The sequence below is a fragment of the Cuculus canorus genome, chromosome 1, assembly GCF_017976375.1.
Source record: "Cuculus canorus isolate bCucCan1 chromosome 1, bCucCan1.pri, whole genome shotgun sequence".
In the NCBI taxonomy this organism is placed as follows: Eukaryota; Metazoa; Chordata; class Aves; order Cuculiformes; family Cuculidae; genus Cuculus; species Cuculus canorus.
Window position 1 is genome coordinate 166569269 of NC_071401.1, and position 19830 is coordinate 166589098.

General features: G+C 40.1%; 1 protein-coding gene and 1 long non-coding RNA gene across 7 annotated transcripts in view; one reads left to right on the top strand and one right to left on the bottom strand.

Annotated features, from left to right (window-relative positions):
* KITLG (KIT ligand) overlaps positions 1-2690 on the bottom strand; it is a 55980-nt gene extending 53290 nt beyond the window's left edge. The window contains exon 1 of one of the 2 annotated variants that reach the window (XM_054068913.1): positions 2475-2690. In XM_054068913.1, the coding sequence (XP_053924888.1) occupies positions 2475-2489 (15 nt within the window). In that variant the 5' untranslated portion in view covers positions 2490-2690. The remainder of the gene's footprint in view (positions 1-2474) is intronic. The other variant, XM_054068904.1, reaches the window with a different exon arrangement.
* Positions 491-19042, top strand: LOC128852389 (uncharacterized). 5 transcript variants are annotated; one of them, XR_008450218.1, is made up of 5 exons: positions 492-1836; positions 3046-3147; positions 4764-5169; positions 7719-7851; positions 7968-19042. It is a non-coding gene; the product is annotated as an uncharacterized LOC128852389 (long non-coding RNA). The 5 variants fall into 5 exon arrangements; XR_008450214.1 differs by having other exon boundaries at positions 491-1836; positions 3046-5169; XR_008450216.1 differs by lacking the exon at positions 492-1836 and having other exon boundaries at positions 2955-5169; positions 7968-8021; positions 10993-19042.
* The last annotated feature ends 788 nt before the right edge of the window (positions 19043-19830 follow it).

Here is a 19830-nt window from a genome sequence, read left to right on the forward strand (position 1 = left end):
AGAGTGGATCTCACGTTCTGAGTTATGTCTATTGCAGAATATTTTATGAAAAGAAATGTTAACTTCTTTCCTGGTTTCCCAGTCCTGTTCTTTTCGCTATGTCAGTTACCAGTCTAGACAAAGGCAAAAGTATTCACAGGAGAGCATAAAAATTAAAATTTACTGTAATGTGCCGAGTGCTCCAGCGCGCCTAAGTCCTCCTCCTTGTATCTACTTCACTTGCTCTCTCTTTGCACAAGGGTCTTCACAGCTTTAGTGGAAAGTCTTTCTTGAAGTATCTCCTGATCTGATCCCCTCAGAAAGATTAACTGTTTGGTATCATATTTGTTTGCTAATCCATAAAATGAAGAAAACAATCCTTTGGAGAGCTAGGAGTCTGTCACTGCTTCCAAAAAGCAGGAAGCATAACTGCTTGAAGGCTGACAGATGCTTCACCACCATGACAAGAAGCTGTTCCACAGGCTACAGCTCGTGAGTCCCTGAGTCAAGCCATATGGTCCTAAATGCCAAGACTGCCTGTCTTTCCCAGTTTACTGGGAGAGAGAGATTGTTTCAGCTTTGCTCTGAATTTGCAAAGTACTCTGTTGGTTTTAGAAGTTTACATTTCATTTGAAATAAAACTCTACCACTTGCATTCAGAAATCCTCATTTGTTTGCTGAACAGTTTTTTCTTCTCTAAAGAAAGAGCCCTACATGTACATTTCCATAGGCTAGGATAACATCTTGTGACTTTATTGATATCCACTCTGCTATTAAATGAATGACTATAACTAAGCAAGCATAAATATAGCTTTTACACTTTAAGACACCCTTCCCAACTAATTTTCTATTCAGCACATTTGATCGAGTTTGTATCTAGGGGCTGAAACGACAGCTTTGAGGTGCAAAGAAGCTTTAGTAATCTAAAAGGAATAAGCAAAATGGGTATATGCTGATAATTTAAGATAATACTTCGCTGTACTTCAGCATCACAAAAATTAAGTCTCCAAGTTATGACTCCTTAAGCATGGGTACATTTACCAGTGCTTTGGCCAGCTGAGATTTAAATATTTCAAAAAGCAAGTATTTCTAGTTCCTGTCACGTCTTGCAAAACTATTTAACTGCCCAAAAGACTTCAGCAAGGTCTTTCCCCTTTTTTTTTAAAGAAAAAAAGCAAAAACATTTTGTGCCTTTGCCAATGACTGTATGCTGAAGTGTCTTCAGGCTACCGGCACACGGGCAACCCAGCAATCGCCAAGGAACAGATGAAGGCAAAAAGTACCTCGCTTCTAAGCAAGAAGTAGAGGGGAAGGCACAAGACCAGTGGTGTTTGTGTCCATGCATGCATTGCTCTGTCTCACAGCTCAGTCACGGCACTGAGGAGCCCCCTCTCACCGCGGTCAGTCCGGATGGAAGGTCCCAGCCCCTTGCAAAGGCAAGCCTTTAAACTTTTTAGAGTTTCCCTGAGATGCCTCTTCTTACAAGATGATTTTTTCACTCGTGTCTCTCCCAGTACTGCCGTTTAAAAAAAAAATGCAGAGCGCAGCGCTTGCAATCCCAATAAAACTCGGAGAAATAATAGCAGGGACCCCCAAAACTATGCGGAGCGGCTCCCCACGGTGGGGGTGGGCAGGGCGAGGGGTGAACGCCGCAACCCCTATCCGGCGCCGCTCGGACCCTCCGGAGCGCAGCACCCGCGGCGCTGCTGCCTCCGCTTAGTCCACGTTTTCGCCCTCACTTCGTCAGCGCAACACAAACGGATTTGCCAAGGCAATTTTCCCAAGCGCCTTCCGAGATCTCCCACGGCTTGCTGCAACTTTTCCACAGGCTGCGGGCGCCGGGAGCAAAACCGCCAGGTAATTTCTTTCTCCCTCCTTGTTCCCCCAAGTCGCTCATCAGCGGCCGCAGCTCCCACCCTCAGAGCCCTTCTCGGGTCGCTGGCGGCCGCCGCTCCCCGCATGCCCGAAGGGATGCAGGGAGGGTGAGGGATGCCCGAAGGGTGAGGGATGCCCGCATGGTTAGGGATGTCCGCACGGGTAAGCGATGCCCGCACGGGTGAGGGATGCCCGCACGCTTAAGGATGCCCGCACGGGTAAAAGATGCCCCCACGGATGAAGGATGCCTGCATGGGTGAGGGATGCCCGCATGGGTAAGGGATCCCCGCAAGGATGCTCGATGCTCGCACGGGTTAGCGACCCCCGTACGGGTTAGCGATGCCCGCACGGGTGCGCGATGCCCAAAAGGTGAGGGATGCCCGTACGGGTAAACGATGCCCGTATGGATGCGCGATGCCCAATGGGTGAGGGATGCCCGCACGGATGAGGCATCCCCGCACGGGTGAGCTATGCCCGCACGGCGGGTGCCCCGACCCGAGCACCCCGCTCGTGTCCAGCAGCCTTCGCTCCGGATCCGCAGGGAATCTGCTCCTTCGGTCCATCCCTGCCCGGCAGGTAGCGCTCATAGCCCCGCGCCCCCTCCGCGCGGTCTCACTCACTTGTGCCTTCTTCATAAGGAACGGCAGCGCTGCAGTCCAGCCCAGCCGGCCGTGTGCAAAGTCCCTTCAGCGGAACTGTAGCTCCAGCATAATGCAGCAGCGGATAGTCCACGCATTGGGGTTGCCCGCGGCGAGCCCCACTGCCTGCCCCGCTTCCCACGCCGCAGCCTCCCTCGCCGCTCCCCTCTCCCCACGGCGACAGCGCCCGCACCCACTGGAGCCACGGCCGGCGCCCCGCCAGCTCTTTTATATCTCCGATCTGCCTCCAGCAGCGGCGGCGGCAGAGCCAGGCAAGACACGCCTTTCGCTACCCACCCTCCTTCTTTCCCTCCCTCCCTCCTAGAGGACCGGGAGCTCGGGCAGACCCTGCGGGGCGGGGGAAACCCGAGCGAACTTATGGAAGTTAGAGGCAGGAACAAGCCGAGCCTGCCCCTTCCCAGGGCAGGACGGCAGAGGGAGGGGTGCGGGGCTCGGAGCTCCCAGGGTGCACGATATTTTTAGGGCAGCAGCCTGCACAGCCGGGAGGCAACTCCGGGGTTGCGATTTGCATTTCACTGCTGCTTTTCCACAGTTGGCAAAGACGGGAACAAGCATTTCAACTTGAAAACTCCTTATACCTGCTCCAGCCACGGGAAAAATTGTTGAGCAGTGCCTCCTAATGCTTGTGTAAAAGGTAATCCTGCAGGTCTTTTAACCTGCCACTGCAGTTTGCTCACGGTGTGTTAGTGTTGGGTGTGGAAAAACAACGCACGGGTTTCCTGCATGGAGTTCTGCTGGCAAGTTCATCCCTGAACTAGCACCAGAGTTTGAGTCTTCTTCAGAGACCACAGCTGTCAGGTTAACTCGGACTAAATCCTGAGCGTGCATCGAATGGAAACGTGTGTTTTATGAAACTAGCATTTCTTGAGACAGCAGTCTTTGGTGATGATTAATAAGCACGTTAACATGGAATGAAGAAATAATGTCTGCCCAAGTCAATGGTCATTTCCTAAAGGAGATTAGATATGCACAGAGTACACAGTAAGGTATTTCATTAGAAAGTTTGTCTAGTTTTAACCTAGGTTTCTGCCAGCTGTTCAGGTACACAAAGATTTTGAACCCCTCTCCAGCTCCACTGTATATTTGGCTTTCACTATAGGGCAGATCAACATCATTTCTTTGTGCATCTGCATCCAATCCGGAAAAACAAGCCAATAATTCTGTTTTACAGCATGACATGGCTGATGAATTCATTACAGGTTATTTTGAGTTTCATGATCATTACCATGCTGAATTACCTTGGACTTCTTTGTTACCTTCTGAGGCTTCTGAGTTTTGTCAGACCATTTTATATGCATATTGTAAGAGTCGCTTCCTCTAAAAGATTATGATTCAAGCAATAGACAAGCAGTGAAAGGGAGGAAGCGTGTAACAACAAAATAATCAAGGACCACACTCACTGAAAGGATATTTTGTATATCACCTGGTGGTGATCAGCCAATGCTGCTTCCACAGTCTATGCATTTAGCAAAGAAGGCCAGGAAATTAAAAGGTTGTGGTTTATTTCCTCCTTAGAACAGATGACACATTTAGTCTCCTGGGGAAAAGGCCTGGAAAGTGTGAAAGAGCAGTCTGTCAGAGGAGTTACATACATTATGGAAAACACTTCTGGTCTTTCTCTGCCTTGAAATCCATCGCAGTCCACTGTCAGACATGACAGGAAATCTTTAGTGGACACTCTGCACCCACTTACCTTACTGATCATCACGCAGATAGGATAAGAGTCTTGTGCCTAATCAAGTTTCTTTATCACCCTGGCATCACGCACCTTTTTCCTACATCGCTGATCTGAGTTCTTGAACCTGCCTTTGTGTTTAACCAAGCCCAGCTACAATGGAATAATACTCTTGTCATCTCTTCCTGGCAATTTGCAAGTCTGTTGCTGCTGACATTGGTCTCAATATGGTTTTGGAAGTCTTTTCTATGAAATTCAGAGTTTACTATTTTAAACGCCTTAATAACTTATGTTCAGAAGCCGTAAAAAGCATGTTTTTATCAGTCTTGCCCATTTCCAACATACTACCAACTTTTGATTTACCAGGTGAGAACTGTTCATCCATGAACCGTTAGCATTAGAGTGGTAGGTTTCCAAAGCACAACTGCAAACCACATTCACTCTTTTATGGCCTCCCTCATTTGCATTTCTAAATGCTCCAGGGTGAACACAGATTTCTGTCACAGTTCTGTGAAAACCTGTTTCTTCACAGGGAAGCTATGGAAAATAGCATTGGTCATCCGAGCTTTCCACAGGTTTTTGTTCTGCTCACTCAGCAGGATTGTCCTTCAGCAGGAGAACTGTTCTGCATATATGCAAATGGAGACAATTTAATTATAAATGAGGTCTTTCCAGTCTAGTGTGAGTGGAAGAGTCCCACCATCTCCCGTACATGAGAAATGACTCTTAAGTGCTGGTTATTCTGTAGTTTTATGGGATAGCTGCTGTGCTTTCTGTAGCTCCAGCTGTGAGAAGAATGACCCCACTCAGCATGTCACTAGCTTGGCGGCTGGCTGGAGCAGCTGGAATTCAAGACTATGCAGAAACAAATCCAGCCGTAGCCACTGAGGATGCTGGGTTGAAAACTGCTCTGCACCAGCTTGGAAAACTGAAACATTTCTCCTATGAAACCGTCTGAGCTGTGAAGGCAAACACCAGTGTGTAAGTATTAGAAAGATAACATACTAATCCCATCTAATCTATTACAGACTGAGCCTGTGGAGGCCTTTGCTGGCACAGAGGCACAGTCTGTAGCATTGGCTTAGTTAACTCTTCTCCCTCTGGTCTTTTTTTTAAGGGCATAGATTAATAGGTACAAGCTTTCTTAACCTACTCCAGGTATGTAGAAATAAAGAATGAGTTGAAAATGAAGTGTTTAGTGCCAAGAAGGTCAAAAGATGCCAAGTTTTTTTAGGTTTTATTTACAGAAGTACTCAATCATAGAGGAATCACTTCTCTTCAGAAAAAAAACTTGCAAATTTGCAAGATACTTTGCTATTGAGGAAGTACATCGAGATAACTGTTTCCTTAAGACACCTTCAGTACCACAGAATGTACTGGGTGTTATTCTGTGATTGAGAACTCATATATTCCAATTGAGCACAAGGACAACTGAGTATTAATGCTTCAGTATTGCACCAAAGTATATATATTTAATTTCTAAGTGAAACTTTTTATGCTTAACAGTTACCAAAATGACTGTTGGGTTTTTTTAGGCACCTTTGTGCTTTATACAAATGACAGGAAGAACTTTTCTGGTTAATTGATATTACTAATCAGTGAGTAAATTAACAACTCAATCAAGAATTTGATCCATGAGGGCACCTACACCACTATGGAGGGACTTTTATTTCATCGACCACCATAAAAGCACAGGATCTTTCTTTCATTCACATGATCTGGCTCTAAAGATTAATTTGCAAAACGCAGTTTCCGTGTAATTGTTTGATTCTGTCTAATATATTAGTATAGACTGGGATTTTAGGGATAATGATGTTATATAGTAAAACCACTAACTAGCTAGTCCAACTGGGAGTAAACACAATATTCTGTATGAAAAGAGGTATCTCCAAATTTAAAAAAAAAAATAAAATTTGAATTGAAAGTCAATTATTTATTGAAATGATAGCATGAGTAGCTCAGTAGTCCTTTATGATGCCTCTAAAAAAAATCTGTGCACTCTGAAAGCCATCTAGATATAGGACAAAGAAGCAGCAAGCAGTGCAGCATAAAAGTAGAGCAAGGTGGCTTTGGACTATTGGAAATCTGTTCAAGAAGTGCCACTGATGGAGACTAGAGTTACATGGTTGTGTGTGGAATTTGTTTGCCCAGAAGGAGTTACGGAGACAAACAGGTAGACAAAGCTAGAATGTAATCTGTTTTCATTGAACAGTGGGCTCTGTTTATCTGACTACAATCCTGGTCTGGAATTCTGATGGAGAGCAGAGAATGGTGAATTTTTACTGAAAGCCTAAAACTTTCTATTATCTTTGCTATTTTACTTTGCAGTAAAATGACAGTTTTGTTTCCATTAGCATTATACAGAAGGATAATTCAAACAATACTCTGTTTTACTAAGGAAAGTTTTTGGATAGGACAACCCCAAAATAGGAAGTTGCAGTGATACTGTTAAAAATTGACCAGAGCCTGTAAAAATATAGTTATAGCTGCTATTAAGTGTCTGTTTCTTGCATGAAATCTTCCTTCTACTATTCTTTCAATATACAACAGCTTTAAAGTAGTCTAAAATGAGCATCTGAAGATCTCATTGGCATTGGGGATTTCTCAGCTAGAATAAAACTAGTACAGGCACAACTTAGCTTGGGATAAACTGCTGCTGCTGGAGTTCTGTTATCCTTGGCAATCCTCCTTTGGCTTCTCATGACCCTCTGGATGTTAACAGACATTAATAGAAATGGGAGGCTGCTTGAAACTCTTCTAAAAAGTTTTGCAGCCACCAAGGTTTCAAGAAGATCAGAGGACAGCAGCAATTCAAAGCTTTTTTTGGTCTTAATTCACTTTTTTTTTCATTTGTGTGCTAAGCGGGGTCTGGTCCCTCAGGGATTGCCCTCAAAAACGCTACATCTGCTTTTGAGGAATTAGTTATATGTGTAGTGTTAAAAGTTATTTAGTTGTCCAGACAAGGGAGACCTGGTGGAATACGCTGTGATTACTCTGTTGGCATGCTTCTGTTTCCTTCTATGGTGAGGGAGGCTGCAGGGCTGAATGGTGCCCATCCAACTGTGGTCTTGGCATTTGGTCAGAAAGAGACCACAGTATGAATTGGGAGGGCCAAATCAACTGTCTTCTAAGCCTCAAATTTGCATGTAACCACAGTACACCGTGCTGCGGCAGTTGCTGGTGGTTATGTTCAACAGTGTTCAGGATGGCTTAGTTTACCAGAGTCCAAACACCTTTGTCCTGTTTCTGAAACGATGAAATACCGAGCCCTTCACGACAACTTACTTTTATTTTCAGAAGTTTCTGTACTGAGTTTGTTTGGAGGATCGAAGAGCAGTGCTCTGCTCTCCTAGCTCTGAAGAATACTATTTCTGAAGTCCACCAGCAATTCACGGTGAAGTGCTCCCTGGCATGTTGGGTGAAAGAACAGCCGTTTATTGTACAGATACTGATTTCTTCAAGATGCTGTAGTTGATATGACTTCTAGGGATGACATTCTATCCTAACATTTATACTGGTGTGTATTTCAGTATCCACAGATCTCCAGCTATAAAGGAACAGGGATGTTTGCCATTACTTCTTAAACAGGAATATCAGATGCACTGGCATGACTATTCAAAAGTGCTGGAGCTCGTGCTTCCAAGGAGCGTATTCATGGACAATGTAAGACACACTTTCTACAGCTTTACAAGGAATTATAGCTACTGTATTGAATAATCACTATTTCCCCAACATTCATATGATTTTTAACTTTCCTCACATTTTGCCCTGTTTTCCAGTTTGCGAGAAAAAGAAGACAATTACTACACTCACCAAGCCAGGCAGTGTTGGAGGTAGAGAGTCTCAAGCTAATACATCGTCTTTGACATCTACTGTGCAACTAGATGTTTATTACAGGACAAGACAGCCTTTGCTTATTATGTCTAAAATGCAGTTGTTTGCCTGTCATGAGATCAGTTTGTGTAGCCTAATGCACTAATTATAGTTATACAACCTCAAAAAAAACCCGTGTTATTTCGCTTGTACAGTTCTGTTTCCAAAGAAAATAACATAGTTTATCATTTTTGCCATACTTAAGTAGCTCCTTGCTATATTCATATTTTGATTCCAGTAATTTAGAGGTGATAAATATACGAGAAATAAATACCTGTGTTCCCAGATTTGTTGCTTGCATCTATTTGCATTAGTCTACACCATCCTATTCACAGTAATTACAGCCCTAGGGAGTGTCATGATAAAATGGGTTCATTTGAAAACAAAAAGCTGTGTAAGTAGGATTTGATATAAATATTCACTGTTTATAGGGAAAGCTGAGGCTATTCCAGTTCAATGAAAAACTGTGATTTTTTTTTATTGTTTTTGTGTGTGGTGCGTTTAGTCTGAAGAAAGAGGTACAGTATCAGGTATGGTGACTTCAGAGCCATACTGCATTATCACTTTTTTCTTTGTTGATGAAGTCTGATTGCATTAGGAGTGTAGGAAGGACTACAACATAGATAGGAGTAAAAAGACTTCCCAGTCTGAGCTCCCTGCCATTAAGAGAAACTGCATCATTCAGTCTTTTTGAAGATTTATGTATTTCCAGCACAAAATGAGTTAAATTTCTTGCCCCTTGCTCTTCTGTGGGAATGTAGTTTTAGAACTTGACTCTGCATATGGTTGGAAACCTTTAATATGAAGCCTAATATATTCATTGTTAATTTATACATGTTTGTTGTTGGGCCAAAGTTATCCTTTACCATAAATAGCTCTTTCCTTAGCCCTACTGCTTTTTGATCCTCCTGCCCAACCTACTGGCAATATGCACACTAATAAAACAAAGATGAAGCGCAAGGGCTCAAGTACTGACATGCAATGGTCTCTGGAGTTTAATTTTTAACACCCGATTTGGCACAGTTTTGGTCCAGCCAGCTCGTGTTCTACAGATCTGAGCTCAGCCAGGGGAAGAGTACATGCCAAGATCCGTTTCCAGTAGGCAGTTCCCCCTTGTTTTGGGGAAGGAAGAGTGCTGAGCTGCATGGATGCAAGCCATCCTCTGCCACTTACCCTGGAGCCAGAGAATGGGTCCAGGCCTAAAGCTGTGGTTTGGATTGTTTCTATTAATGCATGCACTAAAAATAGGATTTTCAAGTTGAGGGAAAAAAAAAAAAGAGTTTGGTAAAACAGGTGTTCAGGAAATCCCCAACTGCAGCACCTGTGCAGTAAAAGTCAACCTTAATTCTAGACTTAATTCTGGAATTTCCTCCCTTTAGAGGTTTGGAAATGCAATCAAAGCATGCTATTAGCATGGGGAAAAAAAGGTGGGATGCAAAAATGACCTTATGCTGAAGTATTCTCTCCTTGACTAGAAGGTCTTCTGCTGCCAGAGAATGAGATCTCACTGTGCCAACAGGAGGTTGTGGTACAGCGAGAAAGTGCTTTTGTTATCCGTATATATTACTGCAGGGAAACATTCAGTTAAAGCTTTTAAACTACCGAAGAAGGGAGGACAGGGAGACCATGCAGCGAGACCATGGATTTGCTCTAAATATCCCTTTAAAGATAAAGTGAGAGGAAAGGTAGAAAGTTAATGATTTTTCCCCATTTAGAAGGAAACCATGTGACTGAGTGTATTCAGTGCAGCTGTAGAGAGAGGCCCTTTTCAGAACTGGAATCCCAGTTAGAATGGTGAGAAATGTTTGAAATTAGTTTTGAGCGATAGTTTAAATCCTCCCAACTAGCTGTTCAGTTTACTGTGTGTTTCTTGTGTAAGAAAATACAGAATTAAGCTATTTTGCTTTAATTTTCAATTTCATTAAGATGACTATGAATCCAAGCACAAGCCTTGAGCTCTGGTAAGACAGATAATCAAGAAATGTAAAGGTGAGATTTTTCCCACCACCTCCCAGTTTTGGAAATAATAAAAAAGGAGAGTTGTGACACATATGTAGGCCTGAGTCATTAATCAGACTGGTTTCATTTGTGGTTAACTACTACGTTCTCTTCTACAGGATACAAAAAAAAGTGCCACTTGTGTGGTAGAAGCATGATGTATTTTCCTGTTCTTTTTTCTTAAGATTTTATAAACAGTGGCAATTTTCATTTAATACATTCAATCTATTAAGTTGTTCACTAATTTTAAAGAGTAGTTATAAAAAGGAGATGTAGTTCAGTCTGCTTTCAGACTGAATGAATTCAAAGGATTGTTTTTAGAAAGACAGATTCATATGACAACCCTTTCCCCAAAGTTTCCAGCTCTGGAAGACTGTGCTTAATGACCTGCATTTTCTATTGCATCATGCAATATTGTCTTAACAGTCATCATCCTCAGCTGTTTCAGAAGGATGATTTGCCATACTTTCTCCCTTAGTCTTAGATTTAGTGAATGGTTATTTCAGAAAGCATTAGGAAAGTATCTGTGAGAGAGACAGAGAGCGAAAATGTAATGCAGATATTTTTGTTATTCATTTAATTTTAATCTAATCTTGTTCAAATTTTCAGAAGCTATTTCTCAATTATTGTATTACAATCAATTTCATAAGCTAACTATGCTTCTTGTAAAATATATGTACTTTTTAATTTTAAACAAATTGCCTTTCAATGTCATTTAGTTACCTCCTATTATTTATTTAGTGTAGAATTTACAAAAGACCACTTAGTGTATTTTTGGGGCTTCATTAGTTATTGCGTATCTAAAACATATCTGCTTACCTTTTCTCTATCTAATAACTAAACCTTTTCAGTGCCTTTTTATAGGAAAATCATACCATGACTTAGATAAATTCCATTCTCTATCTTTTACCATAGCTTTCCCTGTTAAACGAGGCTGAAAGAAGACATATTTGTTCTGATGGACGGGAGCTGAACTTACGGAGTGACATGAACAGCACACTTAAGACCAGTTCTGGAAATGATGCGGTTAATCTGAAGGAAACCAGCTGCTAAAAATTGCTGTCAACAAATTCTGCTGCCCCTAATGGCAGTTTTTCCCCAGGAGCTTTGTCTCTCTGTGCTGGAATTACTCTTCCTCCTCTTCTCTTAGACTGAGTCCTAGTTGTCCCTCCTTCCCTGTACGTCTGTTTGTCTGCATAGGAGAAGGAGAAGCATATCCTTGCCAACGTCTTGCCTCCTGACCTGGCCCTGAAATTGGTTGCTGTTCCCTTGGCAGCACAAGATCCTGGAGCTATACAGCCGTACGCTGCAGCTAGTGACAAATAGACAACTTTGAGTTGCCTTCTTCATCTTCTGTAACACATTTGCTTTCTCAACACATTTATTTTGTCTGTAAAACAAAATGTTAAATCCAGTTCTAAAAGTTAGGAATCACAAATGTGGGAAAAGTGGTTTCTTTAGTGTTTGAAATAACAATTTTTCAGTGAAAAGAAGCTTTGTAAATGAAATAAATCAAGATCCTATGTGCTTTTTAATATTTAAGAGACACTTGTAGCTGCGGAAAAGGTAGAGATGGTAGTTGATCCACCATATACCCTGCAGCAATAAAGAAGTGTTGAGGCACAAAGTCCTCCTAAAGTTCTCACCTTTAATAATCAATGAAGAATTATGTTAACCTTGGTTTAAAAAAAGGTTATTCATTTTGAATACCAGTAAAGCAGGCTTGTATTGGAGGATGCAAGTTCTGTTTTGTGGAAAAGGGGAAAAAGATCTTAGTTTACTCGACCTGGTAGGCCAAAGGCTAATCTGTACTTTTCTGTGGAAGTCAAGGAGGTAAAGCAGGAAAAATAAGGCAGTAGTATTCACACAAGGACATGTAGATATAAACTGGCCAATAGACAGCTTGACCTGGAAACAAGCAAACCACACAGGACTGATGTTCTGGATCAGATTTGTTTTCACAATTGCCTGTTTTCCTGGGGTAAGCAGAGTAGTGAAAAAAATTACAAAGTTAAATGGGTTAGAGCAAAATGTATTCATCCTATTGTAGATTCTTTTAGCCAACTGAAGTTCTGTCTTCAAGCAGTTTAGACTCTGTACTGGATTCTCTGTAAAATCCCTTTGTATTCTACATCTTTTTCCATTTGCTTTTTAAGAGAAATCTAAATGTACAGAGATATAACATTATATATTCTATTCACTGTATGTGCATTCATGTATTCGTTTCTAATTGCTATTCCTGTGGGTGCCGCAATAATAAATTAGGTCTTTGGCCAGCTATTCCAACAATTTCATTTTACTCAGTGGAAATATTCTTGATTTATATACATAGTCACATGATCAGAATTTGACCTTCTGTTTAGTTTTTTGTTATGCTGTACGTACAATAACAATATAATGAACTCGTGTCATTTCAATGGCTGCGCTGACATTAACAAATGGTCTGGAACACAGCAAAGATTCCTCAGCAAGATAAGATACTATAAATTTAGCTACTAGAGCACTGCAAGTGACGATGCCGAGGTTTGATTTTTAAACAGAATAGCTGCGTTAATCCAATCTCCATTGAATGCACAAAGGAAGAATTCATGGTAATTAGGAAGAGACAAATGGCACCATTCACTTCTGGAATTCTGGGGCCACATAAGCATCCAGTAATCACTTTAGGTCTCTAGGTTTCTTACTTTGCAGAAAAGGAATTATATACAAGGGGAACTTGCATACTAGAAGGAGGCTCCACTCTGTCTCCAGACATACAGAACATCTACAGGATGGGTGGAAGCAGGTTTATAATAATTATACAGGGAGCTAGAAACAGCCTCATTGCCTAACATGTTCCATTTTCATTTTAAATTTTCTTGCATCTGAGTTAAATTTCCTAATACCTTCTCTAATGCTGCTATGTATCAACAGTTTAGCCTAGAAAAACGTATTTTCCTTTGTTTCATGAAACTCTCTTTGAGTTTATTTAAATTAGAAACTGCAAAAAAATGCTGTTTCTTTTCTGACACTTGTATTCCTCAGGAAGACTTTAGCAATCTGCTGAAATATTAGCTGAACATGAACAACCTGAGAGTGAATCTGTTCTGTTTTGTAGAGGTACATGCAGAAGTGCAAATGCTCTAAAGCTTTCAGAGCCATGATAGTGGAAGCAGAAGGTGAAGGAGAAAGATGGGTATATTGTCTTTGCTTTCCAGATTCAGCAAAGCAAAGCTTCTAATGATGGGAAAGAAAAGGAAACAGAGTGGACTTGGCTTTCTGGAGGGGAGGTGACAGTGGTGCATCCTACTATAGAATAGAAGCTGGCCCTAGCTTGTGGCTTTTCAAATGAGACTAGCAGCTTCAACTCAGGTCTGTTTATATGCTGAAGAACTGACTTCAGGGGTTTTCCCTGGACATGTCACCTAATTTACAAATTAGAAAACTCTCCTCCCCTCCCCCCTCTTTTTTAAAAGATAGGATATTCTTTTCATAGTGTGACTATTAGATCGTATTTTATGAATGTTCCAGAATTTAATAAATGGTACACGTACTGTGCCTGTTGAAACCACACTTATGTGTCTTTAATTAATTAATTGTACTGAATGTCTAATTATATGTCCATCTATTGTTTCTCCTTTCATTTAATGTGTGGGACAGATACATAAGGATATAAAATGTCCTGACCAGCCAACACGCAACAAAAAATTAATTTGGCATTTCCTCAGATTCCTAGTCCTTGCTTTTGCATTCTCAAAATATTTTAATAAAAACAGGATAGCATTGGTTTTAGTATTTCATAGGCTGGAAAATGCATGCCAGAACAGCTGTAATCTCTTCATATGGCTTAAAAGGATAACTAAAGCTTAGCAATTCTGGAGGCTTCTTATATAGTGACACTTTATATTAGTGTTTCTTGAGGGAGCAGAGATAATAAAGGTGCTTCACTCAGAACATAGTTTCCCTCCCTGTGTATGTATTTATAATATTTAATCCAGACTCTAAGTATGTATCACTTACTACAAACAAAAAAGTTAAAGTATGTTAATTATCACACAGATTTATTAGTGTTTATGAACAGAATGAAAACAGAGGAGAAGAGGAAAATAATTGTCTTAGAATAGGAATCCCCAGGGAGCAAAGCTAAACCCTATCATTTTACGAATTTTGAAACAAGCATCATTTTTACCACATTGAGTGTCAAAGAACAGAATATAACATAAATTCACCAAAAAGGAATTAATTGCCTTGTATGTCAAATGCAATTTGAAATGCCTTTTGAACACCGGAAGAGTGCTCTTTTGCAAAAGATCATTAAATCAATGCATTTTGATTCTTGCTTGTGTGTTGGTATATTGTCTTTGTTTTTAAATCTTATACTTTCATCCTGGCATAGAAATTATTTGAATTTTTAAAATGCAACATAATAAACCTGACATTTTTAAGGAATTCTATTGCAGGCTTGTATTCAGGTGGCCTAAATTCCAGTACTCATCCATATGCTTATCTTAGAGTGCTTATGTACTAGGAGAGATTCCTTATATGTGGGGTACAAACCTGCTTAATATTTGGCCATGCTTGCTATTAAATTTAGAATTAAGAAACTTCTAAGCTAAGAATGGAGTATTTGTCCCTATACTTTTCAACTTTTGTTCATTGGGATTAATCCTTCTGTAACTATGCTATTACTATTCAGCTTCTGTTAAGAGTAATCATGTAAACGTGTATTGGGTTAGATCCTTGGATTGTGATTACAAGTCAGCTCTGGTATAGAAGTTAAAAACTTACTACAACCTAGCTATTATTTGCATGCACTGAAATGGGAAAAAAAAAAGGTGAAACAAAACATGTTTCTTTTAACTTAAGCCTGCGATACCAGACCTTCTGAGAAGGATTGTGTTTCCAGATATTTGCTCAGAAAAATAATCACCCAAACATACCACTTGTCCATATTTAGAAAATAAAGTGTTCTCACGTGGTTATGCTCTTTAAACTGCAGTGATTGCAGTATGGGAGTAGAGATGAAAAGGCATATTCAGAAATTCTCCTCCTAGATCTGCAAATGCCTTCTTGTGAAGCACTGAGAAAATGATCAATAGCCTGATTTTAATAGCAAAATTTTGTAATAAGGAGCTACGCATTTTGTTCATATTGTCTTTCAAGATGCTTTATTTGTGAGGAATTTTAAAGTAAATATTGCCTACTGAAATTGCTTTAAAAGATATTCAGTTAACGACCAAAAGGAAGCTTAAGTATTTGATGCTGTTCCCATTGAAAATTTACTTCCTTGACTTCCATCGAAGCAGGGTTATGCTCATAGTATTGATTTTGCTTGCTCTAGTGATCAGGTTTATTGTTAATTTGATTTTCCCTTGAATCAGGTTTTAAGCAGCTTTCAGATCTGCACTAGCTGCAGATCTGGAAGGAGAGCTCTGGAATGCCACTGTGCTCTTTTTTCATCATCATGGCAAGGATCAGTAAAAAGAAGCTTCAGGGGTGAATTATAATATTTTTAAAAAATTGACAAGCCTTTTCTCTGGTATCCCATAAGAAACACTTTGCACGGTTTGTAATGAAAACTGTAATTAGGGTCATAGTCTAAAATCAGATTTAGGACACTCCTTTTTTAGTTATTGGTAACCTCAAGCTGCTGACTCGCTACTTCTGTCCAAGGGACACCAACAGAGCTTCTAAAGTCTATAGAGAGGAACTACTGCGTCAGAGGCATGTGTTGTTCCTTTCCAATGACTGTTTAAGTCAGGATGCTCATTAGAGTAAATGGAATGTCATCCTCAAGCCATGGTGCTCTTTGTGCCTCAGTAGAGAGATCCTGCATGCAACAACCTTTTCCTGTTGAAAATGTAAAGAAACAGTATGCCTGTTATCACAAAAACTGGACTTTTAACTGCCTGTTAACATTGTTTTGATTTATGGTACTTATGAGTTCATTCCCTCTGGCAGAGACTTGAACAAGAAAATCTGCCTCTCCTCTTTCAGATATATTTCTTTAAAAACAATGTAATCTTCTCCTGGAATTTTACAAAACAGCAGCCAGAACCTTAACTAGTGCAAACTGGCCTCCTGTATTGACTATGACAGAGTTTTGCTAATTTACATTTGCTGTTTATCTGGCCTATGTTTTTTGACTTTCAGAAATGCAGAGGGCTTTTTCAGGGACCAAAAAAGCTTTACTTGACCTTTAAAATTACTTACACTTAAGGGAGATGAGACATGCCTCTGTTTGTTCTTAATCCCTTACTGCTTTAAAATTTAAACAAGTGCTTTGAAAATAGCTTAAGACAATGTTAAACACTTTTATGGGGCTAACAATTTTTTTCTTGTTTTCTAAGACCTTTTCCAATTTCATTTTAGCCAAGGTTAGACCTCTAAGTGCTAAGCTAACTTTGCACTTGGAAATAGAGGAAGCCGTGCACTGAGAAAGACATTTTGGTGTTTGTCTTATTACTGTCTAAATAGTCTGAGAGTAAAAAAAAAATAGGGCAGTTTACCTGGAAAAAGATTGTAAGTTTATCTAATCGTGGTACTCAATCTGAGAAAAAATACTGCTGTACAATCATGCTGTCTTTCCCTCCTGTAGCTTCCATTCTATCAGATCTTCCAGTTACAATTATTTTATCACACAGCTGGCCTTTAGCACCTGCCTATTTTCCTTGACAGTGGCAATGATACGTGTCTGAAAATTTTTATTGCCCATTAACACGAATTGACTTGCCTGACATGAACATTTGGGGCTTTCACTTCATTACCCTGTTCAGCATATAAATTGTCCTCCCAGTTTCCAAGTCAGCACTGCTCGGCTATAATGAGTTGTACCTCAGATTAATTCTGCCTGTGCCTTGTTTCCGCAGCACAGGTAGGTCTTTGCAGGGTGACTTCTGTAGTCCAAGAAGCGTAGACTTATGTCACACAGCACGTTAAGGAGAACAGGCAACACCCTTCCAGTTGTTTTAGAGTTAAGTGCCTGGAGCTAACAGAAGCAAAAGTGTGATGGCTTAATACAGTGGAGCGATTCTCCAGACTTTGTCCACTTTAGACAGGACTAAGTGACTTTTCTTGCTCCAGTAATAGGCAGCCATAGCGCTGCTGCTCGCAGGGATGATCCTGCACTTGTCTGATCACTCGCTCCCACCCTGTTCTCTCTGTGCTGGAGGGGAGGCCATGCAAATAGTGGAGAGTTCCAGCAATGGGAGGAAGAACACAGGGCACGGAAGCCCAGGTAATTCCGTGCCATAAGCCCTCTCCCCTTCTGCTCCCATGCAGAAGATTGCATTGCGCCTGCACCAGCACAGTTTTGCCTTCACCCTCCAGAAGGGCGATATCAATGGGGTATTTCCATTTCTCAGATGAGGGTAAATTTTGATGCTCTAAAGATGAAGGTAGAGTATGGTTTCATTTGCACAGTTGAAGTTTTGAGCTACTTTTTTTATTAATGGACATTTTACGTTATGTACAGTCAGATGAAAAGACCATTGACGCTCCTATATTGAATGTAGGTTTTGTGTGCCTGTGCTGATGCCGTGCAGTAGTGTAGTTTGAAACTAACTCTCAGTTGTCCTCACTTGATGCATGTTGACTTGGTTTCTAGAACAGCTTTTGTTCATGGATACTAGTTCCCATCTGTGTGAAATTAAATCAGAAGCTTTTCTCCAGGAACTTATAGATGTTCTCTGACTCTTACTGGGAGTCCAGACCACTGACCAGTCCTTGGATAAATTATGAATCATGTGCCTGATAGAGATGTTCAGTTCAAGGCATCGGATCAGATCTAGCCTGAAGGACCAGCTCTCAAGCGTACACTGTGTGGATGTGGGGACAACAGCAGCTTCAGTGTGTCAATCTGCTTTTGTTTTATAAATTACACGTTACTGTAAATATGCCCTTAGCTGCCTACAGGGAGATTCATGGGCTCTCAAGATTTTCCATGGAACTAGCCCAGAGCTAGGAGGAAGAGCTAAATAGTCTGTGGGAGGCTATGTCTATGGGAACACCTAGAGGCTTGTATTTTATAGAGTTGTTTGGTGGGAATGCTGCTTCATGCCATCATTTCCTAGGAAGAAAAAAGCACTCCACAAAACAGATGCATTTTTAGACACTCTTCCTTCATTGCACAATTGGAGCTCTAACTTTAATCAATTCTTGAACTTGCCAGTGGGAATAAAAAGCTCAGAGACACAGACTTTATGTACCTTTTGAATATTTTTTATTGGTTGAGCTGAAAGTGAAGAAATCCATGTCATACAATGAAAAGACAGAGACAGTAAGTTATAAGAAAATAGTTTTGTTGACTGGATAATTAAGCTCAGCTGCTTGATTCCTGAATAGCTCTGGTGCTTCACTCCTATATACGAATAATGCCATTTTTCTATCCTTATCTAGCAAGTAATTATATTTAATGTTATACAAATGTATTAAACATATGTAGAATAAAAAATAGATGTTTTTCTTACATTAATTCTGTTAAGATGTAACTATTTTATGAAATCCCTACTGCATAAACCATATAAGACCAAAGGATAAACCCACCCTCCTCAGAAAAAAAAGCAGATGGGGTAAGAAAAAACTTTCTTTCAACTTTTTAACTTGCTTGTTTTTTTCTTGTTTGTTTTGATTTTGTGTTGTAATCATTGAATGAATTCCAGATGTTTTCACAATCTTCCCACTTATTTCTCATACTATGCCATGTATTTAAGTAGGCAATGTTTTCTGTGTTTGAAAGTTTTTCTCCTTTTGGATGTTTTATATAATTTGTATGATTATATAAATACACATCATATACATGTTAAATATTATATATTATATGATTTATATACACGTACATAGGTTGTATATGTTATAGATTGTGCATTATGTATTTTATGTGTGTCATATATATAATGTTTTATATAATTTTCATTGTTAAAGTCTACACACAGATGAGAAGAAAATCACGTAGTGTAATGTCATGCATCACATGTGGCATAAAATTTCAGCCAGTGTCAACTACGGTCCGGCAAATTGTGTTTGCTTTAAATGGGTCTTTTTAATGACAACTTCATAATGATTTGAAAATCAGAGGATCACAATACTTTTGTAATCTGTTTTGATGGAAAAATCACACCATGTCCCTAGAACAGTCAATCGTTTGGGAAAAAGAGGTATTGCTCTTGCATGTTCAACACTGTTTGACTGAGCATCCTTTGTTTTTTTGTAAAATGAACAAGAGAATATGAATGCTCTCTGTGAGTACCTTACCCACTGCTCAAGGGATGTATTCCAATGCATTATGACTTTCTCTGTTTCAAATTCAACTGTGCAGATTTATCCAAAGTAACGTAATTTTGGGGACTGTGAAAAAACTGGTGGATTTACTGGTATCATTCTTCAGCACTTGACCATTCAGTGCAAGCATGTAGGTTAGTATAAACTCCTTACAGATAAGGCTTCATTTTTAGGTCGTGGTGAATACTTTCCCTTCCTTTTGAAGGGAAGTACTCTTTGATGTTGGTGACATTAGCAAGGGTGGTACCAGTGTCTCCCAGAACTGAATACGCAGTCACAAGGACCGTATTAAGAAGGGAGGTGAAACTACTGGAGTCCTAGTTTCATGCTCAATAGAGTTCTGGCTGAGAGCTAAAACAGCTCTTTAGTATTCAAATTATCACTAGACTAATAGAAACACTGCAGAGAGATTATACTATAGAAAAAGAACTATAAAGCTATGTAGCTTTACTTCTAAATTCTAAGCAGTTTAGCTTACTACTTTAATATGTTTTTTTTGTATGCAACTGTTTT